Below are 21726 nucleotides of genomic sequence, written 5' to 3'. Positions count from 1 at the left end.
CCCAAAAAGATACATGAAACCAGGGCTGGGTAATCACGTCACAGGAACAGGCAAGGTTAACAATGTATTGCTAATCATTACATTACTACTGAAGACTACGGGCAATCACAGAAACTAAACCACTGTAACTCTGTAAGTGCATCTCCTGCTATTTCTAAGGTCCAAAAGCTGTTAGACTAGAAGAGGGTAAGAGTGAATCCAGCTTACTCTGTGCCACGCAGAAATGTCAGAGGACTGGCACACACTGTGCAGTCCAAGGCAGCATGGGGATCTCCCACCCACTGTATCCCACCTGCAGAAGCACTATGGGCTGCATTGCCACGGAAGAGACTTTCTGCACAGTGTTCTGCCATGCCATGGTGACACACCAGCAACCTGTGAGCTGGTCTGGGAGTTTTGAAATGGTGCTGTGTACTGCCACATGGCTGCTGGACTGCAGATTTGCCCCTGATAGTGTTAGGTGGACAGTTAACAGTGCTGCACAGTGGTCACAAGGTGAGTTAAGAAAAAAGAAAAAAAAAAAGAAAAAGAAAAAGTTCCTGTCCAGACAAAAGGGAATTGCATCTGAAGAGCTGGACTTGCATCCCACTGCAGGCAGTCTCACAGCGTGAACTAAGGGTAGTCCCACAATCTGAAGGAAGGACTCAGGGCAAGTAGTTGGTAGCTGGTTATGGCTCAGGCACAAACATGGTGTTTTATGTATATATAAAAGCTGTTGTCCCTGTAATAAGATGCCTCAGCAGAACTGGCAAGAACACCCAGCTTAGAGGACGCTGCAGGTCAGACGTGCTGCAATGGGAGAGCTGTGTGTGCTGGAGGCTTTGGGCTAGGCTGTTCGGGTGACAGCACCCCAGCTTGGGACCAAGGGCAAAAGCTGGAGAAAATTAGGTCAACAAAAACACGCATGGAGTCTATAGGAAGTAATTAGTCATCACTTTTTTTTTGTGCTGAGCTAGCCCTGTGCTGCATTATACCCCATGAAAGCAGCTGCCAGGGAGATGCTGATTTACAAAGGCTTCAGAGTTTATTGACAGATGGTAACCTGTCACTAAAGCCATGCCAGTCCCTCTGGCTGCTCCATCCCCTGCCTAGTATACCGAGGCTTAGCTGTTGCACTTTGCTGTCTGCAAAACTGCACACTCCCTAGGCAAGGGAGACTTTCTGACCTGGTAGGCAAAATTTCCAGAAAAAGCCTAGTTTGCTTGGTATCTGCAGCTATTATCCAACAGAGCTAAACTGACCCATGCTCTTTTCCCCCTCCTTCCACACTCCTTCATGCTTTCCAAAGTACAGGTGTGGTCCCCACAGCCACCTACACGACTGGTATTCCTCGCCAAGTTGCTGTGTGCCCTAATCACCTTCGCCAGTTCCCAGCTCTAGAAACCAGAAGAACGCAAAGCTTTCCCTAGGCCAAAATGTGAGTTGGCAACACTGTTTCCCCTCTTCCCCCAAACAGTGTTCTTGTACTACACAAAAAGTTCAGTTCCTGCGCACACACGTGTCTGATTCATCTCACTAATACAAAAGCATGATGGCACCAGGCTGACGCACAGTACACCAGGTTAAAAACTCCCATCCCTGCTCCTGCCCATTCTGCAGGAGCTCACTAGAGTACACTCAGGTTGCTGGACAGGGAAGTCCGTTCTAACTCCACTCTGTCAATTTGCACCTTTCCCTGGGCGGTGAAATCAATAGCCATTCCATTTAATACATGACTTTGCACATCGGTTTTAAATACTGCCGTTTATCAACTGAGTTTCACTGCCAGGGTCCTATTAGCTACTCATTTACTGACGGAGAATCGAGGGCTTGGCTCGCCTTTCCCAGGAGGAGGACCTGTAACAGCTGTCACCACTACTCCCGTTGCTCACTCTGAGAACACTGATGAATGGGCTTAAGCCAAGGTCACTAGACTTGGCCACGATGGGACTTCAACATCCTCAGCACCACTTTAACCCGCCTTTTTAGTCTGGACTGCGCGTGTCTCCCTGCAACGCCAGAAAAGTGGCTCAGAATAAACACCTGGCACTCCCTACTGCAGCAATGAGCATCCTCACAGCTACCTTTCAGCAGACTCTTCCCCCACCACGGTCAACTAACCATCTTAGTCTCCCCACCTCTTGCAAAAGGCCTGAAGCAATAAAACCCTCAGCACAACCTTTGTTCTCTTTTGTATCCATCTGCATCTCTCTGACCTGCATCTCATCTGCCTCTCCACGGCCTTAAGACCAATATCCAGCTTGCTCCCCATTACGTCTTCCAGTTTTTGGATGATTGTTTGAGGGTCCGGAAGAGATGTTTCAGACTGCATCAAGGTACAGCGGTGAAAACAAATGTCTGAACTTAACAAAGGAAGCTGGTTGGGCACTATCTTTTATACTAAGCTTGTAACTTCCTGTCTTAATAAGCAAAGATTTCATTAAAGAAATGCTGCTATTGTATGGGTTTAGTGCCAGTTTTAAGACCATGCCTGCATTAGAAACTTGATCACATAATCACACCTTAAACCAACTGAAGTACACAACAAGATCTGTGTGACAACCACCATTACCTTGGTTTAAATCAGATTTTCAATTAAGTTAAAGATTTGCACTGGTTTAAGCACACCTATTTAAAACAGTGCAATCTCCCTTTTCAGAAAGCCTAAAGGTTTTTTAATGCTCATTGCAAAATATTGCTTGAATTTTGTAAATTAGCAAGCCTTTCACAGCACGTTTCCCAGGAGATTTGCAAATCAAGGCCTGACTATTCATTTCACAGAAGCAGAGCTTCCACTGGAGAAATGAATATTTTTCAGGTAATGTAAGCATTTAACTTTTGCTCCATCAAACTCTAGACATGGAAATGCTGGAAGCACTTTACATTTTCCAAGGCGTAAGGTAGCAGCTCTGTGTAGCATGGAGCATGTTGCCACTTGGATGTAGATGCAGCAAGGAGGACATTTCTTGCCCAGGGCTTCAGGGTGAAAAATTGCAATTCTCCACAGTGCGTCAGTCATGGACAGTGAAGTCCACTTAGTCAAGTTCTTATTTTCTTCCTTTTTATGGCTGTCACTAAGCTCTCTAAGCCCTCCCTGGAAATTTCCATTAGCTTTGTTAAATGCAGAGCTGCTCACAGCCTGGCTTTCCCAGCAGGGATCTGTTCCGAGATGGACTTTTCCTTCACGCCTGTGTCCAGCTCACATTATTAACAAGCTTGGAGAGGACGAAGGGCACAGATTTGCATGCTTTGCTGAAAGTCAAATAAGGATTCAGACTGGAGCCTGTTAAGTACCAAGAGCCAGCGACTTAGCCAGCACAGCCTCTGCATGGAGGTATTACCTACACAGCTCAGGTGTGTCCCCCTGAAGAAACTGGGACCAAGCTCTAGGAATTAATGACAAAATTATTCATACGTGACAAGAAAGCTGAAATATGATTTACTGCATTGGCTTAACCAGTATTTGAAAACTAACCTCACAAAGCACACAACTTAGACATCTGGGTAACCCCCCGCTGGCATATCCAAATTTGGGAGTTGAAGAGGAGGACGGATGAGGACAAAAGTTCCCCAACTCTACCCCACAATACAGCTCAGCATCAAGCTGGCAAGACAAAAAAAATAATTTGCAAGTAGGGTATGCATGTCCAGGAAGGCATATATAACGTTGTCTTTTCACTTAAAACATCCCCAATACTGAAGAAGGCAGCAACAATAGGCAAATGGCACAGCTCTCCTCCTTCAAATCCTGCCACATGGAAAGGCCCAACAGCAGCACACCTCTCTGCTACAGCACTAAATTAAATTTTGATTAAGACATTGCTGCCTGCAATCCCATCTAAAAATATCAACACAGCCCCATTACTACCATGAAGATTGTGGCAAGCCTGACATGGAGAAGACTAGCTGCAAAGCAACACCACACAGCCTGTGGCTAGGTGAATATCTGATTTTCAAGCTGCCAAGGTTCGCTTTCTCCACAAAAGAAATTACTCTTTAAAGCTGATTTCTCAAATATACTGTCCATTCAAGGTCACTAAGAGTGAGCATACAAAATCAGGTTAGTTTACAAAGGATTTGAATTCCCCAAGATGTGCTTTCCTCCCTTTGTGTAAACTTGTCATTCTTAACCCATTCAAACTGTAGCAAGGAAACACAGAGTGAGCTACAGACAGCAAGGTCACACTATGCTAAGGAAGAGGAACCCATTGTCCTTGTTCGGGAAGGAAGAAGCTGCACATGGTATCTCATGCCATGCACAGCTTGGCCGGATTCCAGATGCATCCTTGTCAGCAGCTCATTATCTCTTCTGCCGGCGTGTGATGATCAGCACAGCAAGCCCATCCCTGGCTCCCATGATTAGCCAGGCAACGCTATTGTCAGAACAAGGCAAAGTTTGGTACTCCCAGCAGCTGCCTGGATAGGAAAACAATCATTTCTAACACACTACTTCATAAATATTTAGCTTTTAGTGCAGGCGATGAACCACGTGCAGAGACAAATCCAACTGAAAATTGGCTGCAGTGCAAACTGTATGGAACCAGCAAACGGATTCCTGGAATAGCTCTACTGGGCAGTAATTCCCTTTGACCAAGGAAGAGGTGGCAGCTTCACTGGCACCAGACTATTTCAGAGCACACCCTTGGAGCACAGCCCGTGTATGACTAGCCAGGGGAAGAGCATCAGAGCAACTATAAGAATTCCTAACAAGATAAGCTGTACAGAACACAAGATCTGCAGTTTGCAATTAACAACCACACAGATATTTAAGTGCCGTACGAAATTATCCTATTCATCACATTCAGAGGAACAATGGAAAAGGTCACCCCTTTTCTGCAGATAGCGGCCGGTGCATTTTTACTCCCTATACTGATACAGCCCACTAATTTTCCAGAATCCTGCAAGGTTCACCCTCCTGGAAACCAGCAACCATGCAGAAACACGTACTGACACCGACTTGAATTGCCAAAGGTGCTGCAGAAGCAGGACAGCAAGCAGTTTGGTGCAGCTGGTAGCCGTGTGCCTGCTTCAGGGAGGATGCCAACTCAACTCAGAACACTATGCAAGATGACCGGCCCTGTTTATTTGATTGTGCAGTCCTGCCAGCTAGGTTAAATAGCAGGATTTTTGGAGAGGCTCTATTCAAACTCACACCATTTAAATGAGGTCAACCTTATAAATCTGGAGGCACTAATAGCTAATAACACTTTCCTGTCTCAGCAAGCATGAACATGCACATGTTTGTTCTGCCCACCAGTAAGCAACTAAAGCTGGATACAGTCCAGGCTCTTGCAGCCAGTGGATAAGATTTAGACAGAAGGCACACCTCTAAGTCATCTTCTCTGGGCAAAAACGTGGCATCGCAGCCAAGGAAGAAAGTAATCTGTCAGCTAAAATGTTAGACACCTCAAAGCGAGAGAGAGAGAAGAGAGATTAACAGAGTAGGACGAACACAAACACGATGGCTTCTTCAGATCCACAGGGTCACTACAGCTAAAACCCAAGCGAATTCCAAGAGTCAGCATTTGTAACCTGCCTGTCTAGCAGTTTGCATGTAGCAGATGAGCAGACTCATGACATGGAGGACACACCAACAGAAAGCTTAAGAGGACTTTGTCTTATATTCCAAGGGAGAAAGTCTTAAACTAAGAATCAGACTTCCAACACATTCAACAGGACTGATACATGGAAATTAAGCACCAAGACAATGACAGAGCAGAAGGAGAGAGTTTTGTATGAAAGTCTGGATGTTTGATTATCTTGGGAATCAAGAACTAATATTGAGGTAGAGAGTGCTGCCCTTAAGGGACACGAAGCTACACAGCAAAAATTGTGTTGAGAATAAGGACAAGAAAAGTCCCTCACAGACAGCCTTCATGCCCATGCCAATTCTTCTACCAACATGCCACAATAGTTTTTTAAAGCAGCTTTTCCCAGAGCTTTTTTTTTTTTCCCCCACCACTCTCAGCACGACATAGGAAGTTCTAACTTATACCTGAGAGGACAAAATCCACCCTCCTAGTCCTGAACGTTGACTCCTGTAATATTGATGTTGTAACTAGACATCAACCACCTTGACATGTAGAAGAGAGACATGGAAATTTGGAGGGGGCATACTGAGGTCATTGTTAAATGCAAAATATTTGTAAGCAGATGGACAAAACACTCAAGTAAGGAGGGCCCAGAGTTAAGATTTGCTCCTACAAAACTGGTAAGACTTTTGTATATGTTATACTGCACTACACAGTTGTTTTAGCACTACCTAAAAAAAAAAAAAAAAAGCACGTTTATGTGAATAAGAACATACCATCCAGGTGAAAAAGCCTGGAATAAAAGGCAGAAATAAACCAAATAAGGATTTCCTGAATTTTCACTGATTTTCTTCTCACTCAAAATCTTGCCAGTATTCCATTACATCCTTCACTTACGTGACTCCAATCATGCCAAGTAGCACGTAGGGACCCTCTGGAAGGTAAATAACAGATTCCAGAATGCAGAGCTTTAAGTTCCTTAAATAAGAACAATTTAGCTTGGTATCACCTTAAACCAAGCTCTAAAGATGGATAACTTGCTTAAATTCCTCTAAAAACCTAAAGGCTTGTTAATTGCTTAAAGTGATTACAGGCAGACTATACTGCAAATAAGCTTTGAACCCTCAGAATATCTTAAGCTGTTTATGATCTATCAGCTCTTCCAGTGGCTTAGACAATTTAGGATGTTAGGATTCTTTGGGGGAGCGCAAATTGCTTAAGCCTTCTAAGGTCTTAAACGTCTTAAACTGCTACAAGTCTCGAGAGCCAAAGTCACTGTTTAGTCTTCTTTGAACTTTCACTGGCGTTTTAGCAGAAACTAATATTTACGTTGATTCAAAGGCAACTTCCAAGTAGGCTTGTTTTGTACATCTTATGCCAAGAAACTAAACCAGGAAAATGCATTTATAATGGGAGAAATCAACTTCAAAATAAACATTTAAAATTAGCACGCATAGCAATGGTGGTTGTTTGTTGGTTATGTGTTCTGTTGTTTTGTTTTGGTTGGTTTGTTTTGTTTTTTTTTTTAATAGAACAATGCTATGTGCACACACAAAGCTGCCAAACTCAGAACCAAGACCTTGGCTTGGTCTGACCTCAAGAAGATGTACAGGGCAAGCCAAGTTTTATATTTTTAATCTTTAGCAGCTTTGAAATTAGCCAACTAATAAATTTTTTTGTTTAGCAGACAGGGAAAACTTGCTAAAAAAAAAAAGAAAAAAAAAAAAATCGGCAAAACCCCCAAAACCATAATTATATGACTCCAATTACTCAGTTTGTAGACACTGAGTTGAGACCATTTACAGAATCAGATAGCTTGAGGATTTAAAAAAGGTAAAGAAAAATGAAGAAAACGTTAGTTGTTTTATCTGCTAGCCAGATTCACTACAGTCCTGCTAGGAAACACAGGCATAACGGACAAGGAATAAAAACTCCACAAATAAACTGGATCAAAGACTGGAAAATTAAAGATAATCTTATTGAAAGGCCAAGGGAGCAAACAACCAAACAAGGAAGGTCTAGTATAGACTTGCAGAGAAAAGAAAGGTTATAAGAAAGCAGGATGGACTGGTGCTGCCAAAGAGGGAAAAGACATTCTAAAAATAAACAGGAAGAAAATGGTACTGGAATGAAAAAAGGTCTCTTCATCAGTGAGGCTAAGGACAAAAATCAATAATGGCTCAAAGTGGCCGAGATCCTGAATTTTCTCTCTGAAGTCTCCACTTAAAACATATCCAAGGGTACTTATGCAATTAGGGAGTAAGAAAAGAAGCCAGACATAGCAGCCAGTTACACTCATTAAGAAAATTTAAAAAGAAAAAATAAATTTAAGAAGTTAACTTTTTTGAGCCATTCACACTTGATTTAACATGTTACAAAAAACTCAGGAACTGACAAAAGGCCAAAAAAGCCAACCTAGCAGCATTTTTCAAAAAGAAAGCCATACTTAAATTGACAATTACTCTCTCCTAAGCATAACTTTAATCCTTAAAGACAGTAATATAACAAAGAAAAAAAAGGAAGATATATAAAAACAATGAAAGAGTGAGCCACATGCAGTAGGCAGTAAGTCAAATAATTGCTTGCATGAAATTTAATTGCTTTTGTAGATAGAATTAGACAAAAGTAACGGAAGAAAAGGCAGCAGGTGTGATCTGAATAGATATAAGTGAAACGTTTGGCAGCTCTTCTTAGAATACGTGTTCATGGTTTTAAAAAGATTGCTACCCATCGTGAGAACCAGTAAGGACCTGCAGAAGCCCAGTGAAGTAGTACAGAAACCGGTAAGCAGCAGGTTAAGTTTCTTTAATGCTAAGCTCTGTACCAAGTTCCTTTTTTCATGGTGGAGAATAAATTTCACTAACTAGTCAGTGCTCCAGTGTATCTTGAAGAACTGGGTGAGGGAAATGAACTTGCTAATAACTAAAGACTTAAAGCAGCTCTCAAAATTTATCTCTAGGATTCATAGACATATTAAGTGGAATTTTATGAGGGCTTCTTCCACCTAATGCCATCATTCATCCTGTATACCAAATTCACACACAGAAACAGAAATAGAAATGGAATAGAAACCAATATCAGAATGGAGATACTGTTTTAAGCCTCCATATTACCACTCCACTTCTCTTGCATCTGCCAATGACAGCCTCTCGGCACTCAGGATACCTAAAGCTTCCCTGCACAATTGGGAAATAAGCAATTTCAGTTTTTTCTTAAATGCATGAACAACAAAATCCAAATACAAGCTTTCAGGACATATCTTTAGTGCACAACTGGCCATATTCCCCCCTTTATCAATTGAAATAATCTTTTCCCCTCATTTAGAAAATTCAGTGTATCTTGCTAACAGGCAGAAGTAGTCCAGGACATGCATCTGCTTTCTTGGCCGTGGTCAAAGGCCACCGTGCAGATGCTGCCTTTCAAGAGGCCATTTGCAGGGAGGACTCAAACATAACCAGTATCTCTAGCTGCCCCAGTTAACAGTCGTGAGAAAGTTCCCTGTGCAGGGTTGCTAACATCCCTCGGTTACACACGAAGGAAGACAGCTCCTCCTTCTGTCTCTTTGTTTACTCCATCCTCCAGAAGCTATTCTTAAAAGGCAAACAATGCACCAGGGCTTATGCTGCTGGGGGCATCATTGCTAGAGGCTGAAGAGCCTGACAAATGGAGCCAGCCAGCAGAGACATGATGTACCAGGCAGCTGGATAGAGATCACTATCTCTTTACGAGCGCTGATAACTAGATGCAGACACATTGTCCCCATTACTAGAGGAGAGGATATGCAATTCTCAGAGGAAAAAACCCTGGATCGGAATGGACGGACAATTCCAATGATCCTCTGCAAAGCACAGGAATTTATCGTGAAGAGAATTTTCCCAGAATAATTTCATGTTAGAGGCAGATCTCACCACAAAGAATTAAAACATGCACACTGCATAGCACTGAATCAATTTGAGACACTCCACACCTACTTCCCAACGGGAGAATTCCAAGGGATGCTGCCTCTGAACCAGATACATCTTGAGGGGATATTTTAATTCCATTACCAGAGGCTCTGCTGAAGAAATCCTTCCTATCTTGTGGATGCCTGGCATTACACAGCTACCCCTAGACAAGGCGCTTTGAGCACTTGGGCTTGAAACAGTCTTCTCAGAACACCGAGGTTTTTGGACTAGTACTTTCAAAAGCGTGTGAGTGCTGAGCCCTTCCAGAACCTACCCCTGCATATGGGGGGAACACTCAAGATGAAATGAGGAAGAACGGATATTTGGACCCCCTGCTTTTCTCCCATGGCAGTCCTCCACAAGAGAAGCCAGCAAAGGGCAATAAGCAGCATGCAGTCTGCTCCTCCTCACTTTTGGTCTCACCTGTTCATGTTTTACAAGACAATTCATGTTTGAGAAGCCCCACCAGTGGTGTTTGTGAATGGGAAAGCTCTTGTTAGTATGTGACAGGATAGGAAAGGTTATGAGCAGTAAAAACCAAATTCCTTTTTAATTCAGTATGGGTGTTTCTACTGTACGAGACACTGTGGATTTCATTCCATGCTGCAAAAAACAAAGTTTCAGGAACTGAATCAAACCTTGAACTACACAGAGCCAAGAAAGATGTACAAGACTTTAGTGAGCATTAGCACTGGTCACAGTTACAAGGGATGTCAGGCAGGCTGTGGTGGGGGAGAAGCAGCCTTGAGGAGGCTAAAAAAACCCACTAGCAGCTACACAGAAAAGTCAGTGTGCAACAGGATAGCAGAGGGGTGGGGGGAATTCACACCACTCTGTAACACCTCCTGTGACAGACCTCCAGGCCACAGCAAGTAGTACATGGTAGTTCATTTCATTTGCTAAGTGGAGTACAGTACCTCACGTGGTGTGCCTAAAGGGATTCCTGTTTTCATGTGGCACAGCTCTCCCAATGAACGTTACTGTCAGGGATTTAGCGTCTTGATTTAGCTCAATGGTGCCTACCCTTTAAAACATGGCAGCCCCAGAGCCGTTCAATACCACGCTTCTGGAATGAACACAAACTCATCTTACATCCAAAAAGCACAAACTACCACGTGGTAATGTGAAGCCATATGCAAGCAGATCGTACACTCATCATCTAATATGTATACAAGTCTATCAATTGGCAACCATCTACACACTGAACTATGACAAGCGTGAACTACAGGACCCTCAAAAACCAAATAGGCTGCCACAACCTCATACAGACTGCAGCCCATTTCCAATCCACATCTGAGGGCCAACTGTCTTACCAGCAGGACTCGCCTGCGAACCACAGACCTGAGTACCCTTGCTCCAGCCTGTCATCACTGCAATTGGTTAAAAAAGCAACAAGACATACATGAAGCAACCCCAGAAAACACTTATACTGCCTATGACCTACTCAATTCCATTCATTACTCTATGCATCTTCAGGATTTGCAGATGCCCTTTCTTCATATCAGCTTCGTGCACTTTGTGCTCTATGCCCAACGGTCACTTCCATGAACCTTCTCCCAGTGACTCCTGCTCCTACATGGTGGCTGATGAGTTTTTCAAATACAAATGGAAGACCAGACTTTTGAAAAGCAAATTGCTTGTCCTGTTGGTCACTTGCAGAGTGTTTCCAAAACCTAGGTTCTGGTGCCATAGGAACCCAGTTTCCTGCATTCTTTCACACAGTCCATTCCTCAAGGAAAAGTACATAAAGTTTTAAACAGGTCGTAGAGACCTGCTCTAAGATGGATAGTTCGTTTATTTGCAAGCAAATGAAACCAGCAGCTAAACAGGCAAAAGAAAAGTACAGATGAAGGACAAGCAAACACAAGCTCCACCACATTTGCTATTTGTTATGCTTACTTATTCACTGACAATTGGGATCTCTGGGTTTTCAATACAAGCCTGTATGTAATACTGCACATTCAAACTAGCATATTAATAAACAACATAAGATGGTCAGCCTTTGAGTGTTTGGGAAAGGAGGAACTTTCCTGACATTACATTAAGACTTTCTTCCAATTTAATCACATAAAAAGCAAAGCAAACGAATGCTTTTCAATAGCACAGTTCAGTGAGCTGGGTGTCACCCTGAAATCTAAGGAAGCAGGTACTCAGTGTCCTTTACTTCATTTACTCGCCAGAATGCAACCCTGCTCGGGTTTATATAGAATCACAGAATTGCTGAGGTTGGAAGGGACTTCTAAGATCATCAAGTCCAACCACTAACCTACCCTGACAAAACCACTTCTAAACCATGTCCCCAAGTACCACGTCTACCCTTTTTTTGAACACCTCCAGGGATGGGGAATCCACCACCTCCCTGTGCAACCTGTTCCAATGTTTAATAACCCTTTCAGTGAAAAAAATTTTCCTAATATCTAATCTAAACCTCGTCTGACATACCTTGAACTCATTTCCTCTCGTCCTATCACTTGTCACCAGGGAGAAGAGCTCAGCCCCCACCTCTCTACAACCTCCTTCCAGGTAGTTGTAGAATGTGGTAAGGTCTCCCCTCAGCCTCCTCTTCTCCAGGCTAAACAATCCCAGTTCCCTCAGTAGTTCCTCATAAGACTTGTCCTCCAGACCCCTCACTAGCTTTGTAGCCCTTCTCTGGACACGCTCCAACACCTCAACATCCTTCTTGTAGTGAGGGGCCCAAAACTGAACACAGTACTCAAGGTGGGGCCTCACCAGTGCCGAGTACAGGGGGACGCCAAGTACAGGGGGATTATCTTTGGCTAATAAAAACCTTTATTCTATCCTCATAGCTACTGTACTGGCTTATGAATTCCAGTCTCTTACAGGCTTCTTTCAGGCCCATCAGGTGCATTTCCAAGTGTGGATGAACACTGCTGTGACCATCTCACCTCCCTACAGCACAACAGCTCTGAGAGCCAACTTGTCAACACCTGTTTAGACATGGAACTTGGGTTTATAATACTGAAAAAGTGCCTCGTGGCTCAGCAGTCCAGTCCCACCCCCAGTCACAAATATTCAAGTCATACACTTGTCTCTACAAGCCAGCCAAGTTACATCTCCGAACACCTATGCCTTTTGCACCCACCCAACCAACATACAGGCTATTGCAGAATCAGCTGGTTGGCCACCTTTTCTCTAGTTCGCAGCCACAACCTAGCCATAGTCATTTTACACCTCTTTGTTTGCTAATAATAATAATAAAAGAATTTAAATAGTTCTGCATTTCTGGAGATTCATGGAAGGCTATGAAACCCCCGCCTTAGCCCTCATTTTTAGCCCTGCTAAAGACCCCACCTGCAGGTTTTCTTCAATAAAAATGCTCCACAGACCCCACTAGCAGCTCTTCTCGATTACTCTACCAGTTCAATGGCAGTTCTGAATATGGATATGTGAATTTTAAACTGTTCCACCTTATGTATTAGTTTCTTCTACAGTGATAGTAACATTTTGCTATCTGTGCTGTTAAGCATCTTGTGTCTCATCCTAGAACTAAATCTGTTGTTTTTACAGCCTCACGTATTGATGGCTCAATCATCTACGATCAACTAAAACCTCGGGTCTTTCTCCTCCTCTGTCATTTTAACTACTGAGCTCAGTGTTATTAGTCACTAAGTGCACTTTGTACTATTAAATTCTATCCCATTTGTGTAGCTCCAGACACTTTCAAGGCAATCCAGCTCTTGTGCAATTCTCTGATCTTTCTCTGCAATGACAAGGCTAATGTCACATCCTCTGCAAATTTATTCAGTGCACCCTTACAGGGTATTAGTGTAAATAGTATTAATAACCAGCCACAGAACAGGTTCTTAAAGAAGTCCATCAAGGACCTCTTTTGCAACAGAGCCCAGCTCTCAACCACATTGTATTCCTTCCTTTAGCCAGGCCTTCACCTGCTCTTTACCAGATCTTGTTCTAATCCTAATTCTTTACAAGTTAACTAGATTTATTGTAGTTGCAACATGGGAACTGCCTTACTAAAACGCAGAAGTATTAGACCTGGAGTAAGTCCTTAGTTGACCCTTTAATTAAAAATAAATACATAAAATTCATATAGTATCCAACCTGCTATACTCCACCTTAGCCATAGAATGGTTTGGTCAAATCATAATGCATTCGATCCCACTTTCCATGGCTTTAATTTTCCTTTCCTTCAAAACTTACCCCAAAAATCTGTGTACTGAGTTCACATCATGGATTGCCAATATAAACTGTCTTTCCCCATTTCAATTTGAAAGAAAAACTGCCATCAGCACTACCCCAATTTAGTAATCTAGCCCAAAACGTTTGATTTTAATTATTGGTTCTTTGTTACTCTGGAAGGACTACTTGCATGGCCTCTCATTATGAGCCCATGGATCTTCAAGTTATGCGGGTTTTTTTGGTCAGCTTGTACTTCTAGTCTACTCATCTCATTTTCCCTAAGCATACGCTTTTAACATCCTGTATTTGAGGCACAGCTGCTATCCCAACCTGTTTGATCCCTGTAGTACTTGATTTCAAATACCTTCATTGTATATGAGAAAAAAGACCAGGGAATTATAACCATTTCAGTTGTTTGCTACTGACCAGTTTTCTTTGCCAAATTAGACCAGTGGGGGTGTTTTCAGCAGTACAGTGTTTTCTTGATCCCTGCTGTTTGCTACGCTATCCCCCCATATAGTACTCTATCAATTGCTGAATCCTTTATTTAATATTTCTCTTCCTCTGTATTACTGTGTATGGAAACTACACAAATATTTTTCATCTCTCTCTCTCACTTCTCAAAGTGAACAGACATGTCAACCTGAAACCAAGTCTATTAAGCCAAGAACTACTGAGATGGCATCTACATGTCGGGATTCTTGCTTTCTCTGAGGATCTTCCAAGTAGATCTGGGGCAGATCAGAGCCACTTCTGTTCTGATAGACTCTCACTCATTTGTGTGTTCTGATGTTAGAGCCTCAATGCAAGGCATTCAGCTTGGTGAATACCTACACCTTCACGCAGAGGTTTTTAAGTCACTCTGACTGTTGTGGGGTCTATAAAATGGTGCAGTTGAGAACACCACATATCAGGTGTCCTGCTCCAAAGAGAACCCACCAGTCCACATGAGGTCTGCAACCGTCACTAGAAGCATCAGTCACTCCAATCCATCAGTAGGAAACCCGTTGAAGCATGTTTCTTGAACCACCAATAAATCTCCCACCTCTGCAGCCACCTTGTTTCATGTTTGTATACAAAAAGTTTCTTTTTGTTGGAATTGGGCATGATTGTTGCTGGGATAGAAGTAAGGAGATAGAAGAATGCCCTAGCAACATGGTGAGCTAAGAAGGTTTAACAGAGATCCTGCAGGAGGACTGACAGTGCTTCCATAACATACCATGAAAGTGTTCCTGTTGTCTTTAATTAGTGAGGTGCCAAGAGGAGACATGCCACTTAGCTTGGGGCTACTGCAAGCACCAAAATGCCCCTAACGTGGGGTGTGACAAGCCAGGACAGCCAGACCAAGCTTGACTCTGCAGCATTCAGTCAAAATGTCCACACTCAGGGAGACTTCATTTCCCTAGGTTCTCATTCAAGTTCATCTCATGAACCGTAATCTGTAGACTAGATCTTACCACTTCTCTATACTGAAAATAACTTAGAATAACTCTTTAGAGTTTGAGAAGAGAGCCATTATTCCTGAATAATTCTTCTGCTTAGAAAGTACAGCAACTATTCTTGAAGAAAGCCACTTATCCTGGAAGAGAGTGATTATAGCTTATTCCATAATAATATATTGTAGAACTTCATGTATAAATAAGGTCTTGATGAAAGATTATGTTCAAGAGAACAAGAGGGTTGTTTGAAGAGCACTGGCATTCTGTACTGCTGAAATTGGTCCAATCTGAATACCAACCAGAGATTTCACCAGAAGGCTGTACTGAATTAGTCACTATTACAACTGTATATATTTATTCTGATTTAAGACAGTGGTTCTACAATGACCATATGACTCTCCTCAAGCACCACGTGCCTGATCTCATGCACAACAGATGGAGTCCACATGCAAGAGGTAAGATCACCAGCAGTGCTGCAAGATTCTAGCTGCCAGCTTTTAAGTTATAAGGAACTTCAACATGTGAAGCATAACACAGAAGAATAACAAGGTAATTTAGTACCAGAAAATAACTGAAGCAGAGGAATCCCTGAAGTGGTTCCTGAAGCATAAAAGAAACACTGCTCCAAAAGACGCACACCATAATGGAGAAAAGGGTCTCAACTAAGTATGGTGCAGAGACTCCCCAAGAATGCTGAAAGCAATACACGTTTCACTGCTAAGATGCTCAGTCATCATCTGTGTCACACCACATCTAAACTAGATTGTGTTTAATTGCAGGTTTACAAAGGGACAGTTACACCCTTCATGGCACTGTATAAATAAGAGAGCTGAAGTCTAGACATCACATCATTAGGCTTTCAAGTGTGGACCAAAACAATTCACTGGCTTGCTCATAATTATGGCAAAAATCTTGGCAGTTCATAGAATCTCATGCTTGAATACTGTAACAAGTAGCTGGTAAGTCTAGGACAGCAGCTTTCAACCTGGTTGGTGGACTCCAAAGGGTCCATGAAAGCCGAGAAAAGAAAGCATATCACTAACAGTTCAAATTTCCTGTTCTTACTGGAAAGTTTTAGAAACCCGTAAATCCAGAGAGACTGAAAGACATCGCACTAGACAGACATGAAACAAAGGATCCAGAAAGCCTAAAAATACATGGGAAATAAAATGAGCTAGTGAGACGCACTTCAAACAGTCTCAGAAGTTTATAATCAGCAAAACAAACACTGACTGTAAGAGACTAGGGTAAACACTGTGGCAGTCCAAAAGGAGTATTAGGAGTTGGGTTTTTTGGGTCCCTCAAGCACAATGCCCCAGGCAGCAAAAAGCCGTCTTATCCCCACTGCCCTAAGCACAGAACAGCCAAAGCAATTATAACTCCATGTAAAGCAATCACTTACTCTGGTCGGCAAATCACCAGGTCCCCTTTGTTGGTGCCATATGCCAATCCCAGGCCTGGCTCAGGCAGCCAGCGAGCAGAGTTTATGCTGACGTGTCTTCTCTGGTCGGCAGGCATTGGGTACAGAACGTTGAAAACTCTCTGAAACGATAACAGGATGTTACTGGACTGGACAATACAAGGCAGGAGAGCCAAGGAGGCTCAAACAAATGTTCAGTCTCCCTGCAGCAGCACAGCTGGCCAAGGAGACATGTCACTTTACGGGATGTTGCAAGAAATCACTAATCCAGCAGCAAGAGTACGCAGCTGCTAGAAACACACATACATGTGCCCCTGTGTATTTAATAGGCTGACTGGCACACAGCTGCGGAGCAGAAGAAATTCTGACCCCAGGAGAATCTGCACGTCACTCAGTGGGCCGCACAGTCCTTCTATTGAAACTAATTAAACAAAGTGATGGGGACAAGTGGTACAGTCATTGGAAAGCGGGACAACTGGGACTCTTCTGGTCTTCAGCTCTCATCTTAACTTGCTAGGGTAGAGCAGGAAACTGGCAAGAACATGGGCATTCAGCATCAAAAGTTTATTGTTTTTATTAAGCAAAAAAAACTTTATGCAAATAAACAATTCTTTCCCTTATTAAACATTTAAACAGCTTCCTGAAAAATGTTTCAGAATTTGACCAACCCCACACTAACAGTGCACAAAGGAAAATCAAAATCCAGAGATGAGAGTAAAACAAGTACACAAGTAACAAATCCCTCAGTTCACATCCCCTTCCAACACCATGCATTTTACCTGCAGTAAGGTAAGAAGCTGAAGAGCTGCTAAGACTTGCACGTAATTAGGACGGCTGCAAGCCAGTGCTTCCCAAATGCTGCATTAATGCAGATGAATGAAAACCCTGTGCCCAAGAAGGACCGATAGCAAGCTCGGCTTTCTGGTCTGCACTAGCTTGGTTTCTGAAGTGTATGAGCTTGAAAAGCAAGAACAATGAAGTGGAACATATTCTATGTACGCAGATACCTTCTACTCCAAGAAGCTAATGTGTTTTGTACAGCACAATGCTTTCCTGTACCCTGCCATCCAGCAACTAGAACTGGGGATACTGACAACACTCCATTTAGCCAGAAAATATGACACATGCAGATCATAAAAACAAAGGCATGTGAAGTGGAAAGAGGGGTAATGAGCCAGTTTGGATACCAGGAATAGACAGGGACAAGCTGCTTCAGTGGACTGGGCCACCAGAGCACGATCCATCATGGCTTGAGAAGGGTAGGACTGAAGACTGCATTCACAGGTCCAAAGCACTAGCAGAATTTCTGCACAAATTTACCTGGGGTTTAAACCTGTAATCACTGCAGGTAACACAGACTTCAAATCTAAATTTTCAACGGGATAAGTCCCAGGTGAAAATGTTTTCATTAGATTTTCTGGTGGGCGACCATTCATCTATCACAAACCCCTTCTTCCAGACTCCCCAGAAATGGGGATGGTGCTGGACTAGGAAGCAGGGAAGGGAATGAGAATGTGCTTGACTGCTATACTGCTGCGGTGACCAGAAGTAATAATTAGAATTCATTAGGGTGGGACTCATCAGCTAGCATAACAAACTGGGGCTGGTTTTCTCTGTAGTTCTGCCCACCCCACATCTTGTCTGTTTGACAATTTAACTTGCCAAGGTAGAGGCAGACACCACTTTAACTGTATGCCCTCCAATAGCTAGTACCCAGAACCTTCATCTTGACCATCATAATGCAAACAAAGTAATTCAGAGGAAAACAATATAGCTATGTTATTTCCCATCATCAGTAGCGCATTCAACCTCTCCTTTGAGGAGGCCACATTAGAGGAGAAAACGTCCTTAAGGATTTCTATGTATGACAGAAACTGGTCGCTCTTCGCCCTGGCTATCATTCAGTAGTTAGTGTATTCAGAGCAGCCTGGTGTTTGGATGGAAGGAACGGGCCCTTAGGGGTTTATCTAGCTCTTACCCATCTCTGTCATGTCTGCCCCGTTCCCTCCCCGCATTGCTTGCTGTGTGGGGGGTGGGGGGCAGGGGGAAAAAAAGAGGGGAAAAAAAATAAAAATCACATGTACGATGGTAACACCTGTTACCATGGAGATTATGGTGCACTCTGAGATGGGAAGACTGGATTTTGAGGAAGAGGAGGAAGGAGGGGAAAGGGAGGGGTCCACCAGAGCTGGGAGCATAAATTCATAAAATAAGCATTCCAAATCTCTCAAGAACTGCAAGGGTTTTCCATCATATCCTTCTTTGGCAAGTCAGAAACAAATTGTTTCTCTTCTCCTGAGAACGGCTTTGTGAGGTATCACAGCTAGAGAAGCTGCCTCCCTGGGCTAGCCACAAGCTCTCTCCCACTGGCTGGTGATTTTGCACAGCCCTTGTCCCACGGGCTCCACGACCAGTCACACCAAGGAGGGAGACTTGCTAGCTACAGCTCAGCGTGCAGGTGCTTTGCAGTAAATAGCACCCCACGGAAAGTGCTGCCAAGGACACGGGTCTGGTTCTGACAACCTGCAAAAATGTTGGCTGAGGGCAGAATCTCAAAGACAAGATGGCTTAAAAATTCCGTGTAAGAGTAGTTGCTTCACCACTCCACTCCATTCACTTCTAAACAGCTTGTCACGCAGAAGAGCTCCCCTCCCCTGCTGCTTCCCACTCCCACGCTAATGGGACAACTCCATGCAGTGTTAAGGGTGATGACATCCGTGCGTGTGGTAATTAGTACATAAAAAGAGAAAGCAGCTGTACTGGCATAATCACCACTCGCAGCAGTAACCAGGACCCAGCTAATCAATCTGATGCAGTCATACAGACTGGCTGTTGCAATTGCATCCATTAGCAAGACCCCCTACTCTATCCACAGAGTGGAAAAAAAAATTAAAGTTCCTTCAACATTGGCAGGTCTCTCTCTTCAAAGAAGGTCAGAAGCCTGCCAGGAAACATTATTCTCCATAGATCACAGCTAATTCCTTTCAGATTTTTTTTTGTCTTTTTGTTTCTGTTGCTAAATCTTATAAAAAGTTACCGAGATATTTCAACCGAAGTAGCCAGCCTGAAAACATACCACAGAGTGACCGCACTGCTTTGCCCAGTAGGACTGTCCATGCTTTGTAGCTCCAAACTTCTAGGAATAATATGCAAGTTATTACAGGAATCCTACAGTAACATGATTCTCCAGCTTCTAGATCAAGAGATTGCTGCCAACCCTCAAACACTCTTAAAACTAGCAACACAAATGCATAAAGTTGATAATTCACCAGTTCCTTTCATGAGGGCTGGACCACAAACTAGTTGCAGGCTATGTGTAACAGCTATGTTGATGGCCAAGGGTTCAGGAACCAGTTTAGAACCACTGTTGTAAAAGTCCACGAATCTTTATGGTGCCCACCACACTCTACCACAGCCTCCAGAGAGTTTATTTTTAATAGGGTGGCATTTTCATTTAGGAGAGAGATCATATTGCATCACACTTTATCAGCCCATAATCACCGCCAGCAGTCACAGTAAGCTTCCAAGCTCTTCACCATAACCAAGATAAAACTTGCTTTTAGCATCACTACGCTACTAATTCAATAATACATAGCCACACCATTAGATGTGGCAATTCAGCACTTTATTAAGTTGGCAGTTGCGTTTGTTTCCACGTGCTGTCCTGAAACAGAGTTTTGAATGGTATGTTTCTCTAACTATAAACACTGTGAAGTCTGAGGAGTGGGAGCTTCAGAACATTCCTATGGAAGCTTAAGCCCAAACAAGCAGCATAAGTATAGCAAGCTGTTCTCTTCTTGGCAACAACAAACATGTAAGTGTCATTTCAAGAGGCAAGATAGGTCCTACCCCTTCCTTTTAGGGGTTGCCACACGACCCAGCCTGGATTACACAGAACAGTCGCTTGACCTGTCCTTATGTTTGTAGAAAACCCTGTCTCTGGTGATCTCCCCACACTTCAGAGGAGATTCCAGAAGTCTTCTGTTATTTCACGGACTCCATCTCACCTCTGAGTCCAGAGGATGTCAGCAAGATAAAAAGTCTTCCTCCAGAAATACCAAAGCTGTCTAGGTAGCTAAGCTTCCACACAAAAGGTGACTCTCATACAAAGGGAAAGCAATACTCAGTAAAGAAACAGCTGGTTGATTCCATTCTACATCCCCGTAACCATGAAGTGTGGGGGAAGATTTGATTGAGTAATTTATGTCTGCACTTCTCTATTTTCAAAGACCGCACTAGAAGTGAATACTTATCTCTTTGGTGCGCCTTTCCCATCCTCCCTGAACAGGAGTGGGCACATACATCATCTACTGAACTCCCTAAAAGCTCATTTCATCACTTCACAGCCGCTTCCTCGGTGTTGAATTCAGCAGAGGAGAAGATGGGTCAGAGAAAGCAGGGCTGTAAGGCATGAAGAAAATTAAAAAACAGGCCTTCAAAGTGCTCAGCAAACAAGCTGTATGTGGAGTGCAAAGGCCACCTCAAGTCCGCTGCTGCTGTTCCCCTTCCCACTTGTCAGTGCTGGCACCTCAGTACTGTAGCACCTGTCACAGCCACCACTTAGGTATTAAACTAAATATTTACTTATGGCAGAGAGCCAGGAGAGGCTGCATGACAATCAACTGCCTCAAGGAATCTTTCCCGATGATCTATTCCTCTCCGTCAAGCTGCTGTACTTACTTGGGAAGAAAGGGGCCCAGGGCACAACACACAAGCACAGAGCTAGACAGTTAATTTGTACCTGCCCTGGAGGGGTAAGAAAACCTTTTGCTAAAAGCCTCTGCTCTGCAAAGTCCTAGTTATTGACCTAGCGCTTCCCTCTTCCCCTTCTGCTCTGTCCAAGGGAAGCTGCTGCTGTTTAACGACGCTCACCTTTCCCTTCCATTTCTGGGGTGTGCCAAAATTAAAAAGCTGGAGAGGGCACTCGCCGGGCCCCTGCCAGTCCTCAGAGCAGCAGCAGGCTGCCCCACGCCTGTGCTACTGCTGCCAGCTGGCAACGGTGCTGCACCGCTCACCTGGTCCGAGCAGTACCATGCCTGGCAAAAGCGGAGCCACCACAGCATCTGCACAGCCTTCTCTTTGCTCAAGGCCTTCCCACCTCTAAGGAGAGCAGCCGAAGGCAGAGGAGTGCTGAACACTACTTGTTTGGCAGAGTGGGACCTTTCTTCTCCTCTCTGGCACCCAAGAAAGAAAAAAACATGTTTTGAAGCTGGAGGAGAAGAGAAAGTTGGCACAAGCGGGTAGAGACAGTCAGC

The 21726-nt window shown here is 43.5% G+C and overlaps 1 protein-coding gene across 4 annotated transcripts in view; it reads right to left on the bottom strand.

The window, feature by feature from the left end:
- Window positions 1-21726, bottom strand: part of AMBRA1 (autophagy/beclin-1 regulator 1) — a 124789-nt gene that overhangs the window by 12410 nt on the left and 90653 nt on the right. For all 4 annotated transcript variants that reach the window (XM_009895664.1, XM_009895665.1, XM_009895666.1 and 1 more), the window contains one exon: window positions 16454-16593. In XM_009895664.1, the coding sequence (XP_009893966.1) occupies window positions 16454-16593 (140 nt within the window). The remainder of the gene's footprint in view (window positions 1-16453; window positions 16594-21726) is intronic.

This window comes from Charadrius vociferus, unplaced genomic scaffold, assembly GCF_000708025.1.
Source record: "Charadrius vociferus isolate BGI_N301 unplaced genomic scaffold, ASM70802v2 scaffold111, whole genome shotgun sequence".
Taxonomy (NCBI): Eukaryota; Metazoa; Chordata; class Aves; order Charadriiformes; family Charadriidae; genus Charadrius; species Charadrius vociferus.
The sequence above is the reverse complement of the archived record's forward strand: the minus strand, read 5'-3'. Positions and strand labels throughout refer to the sequence as shown.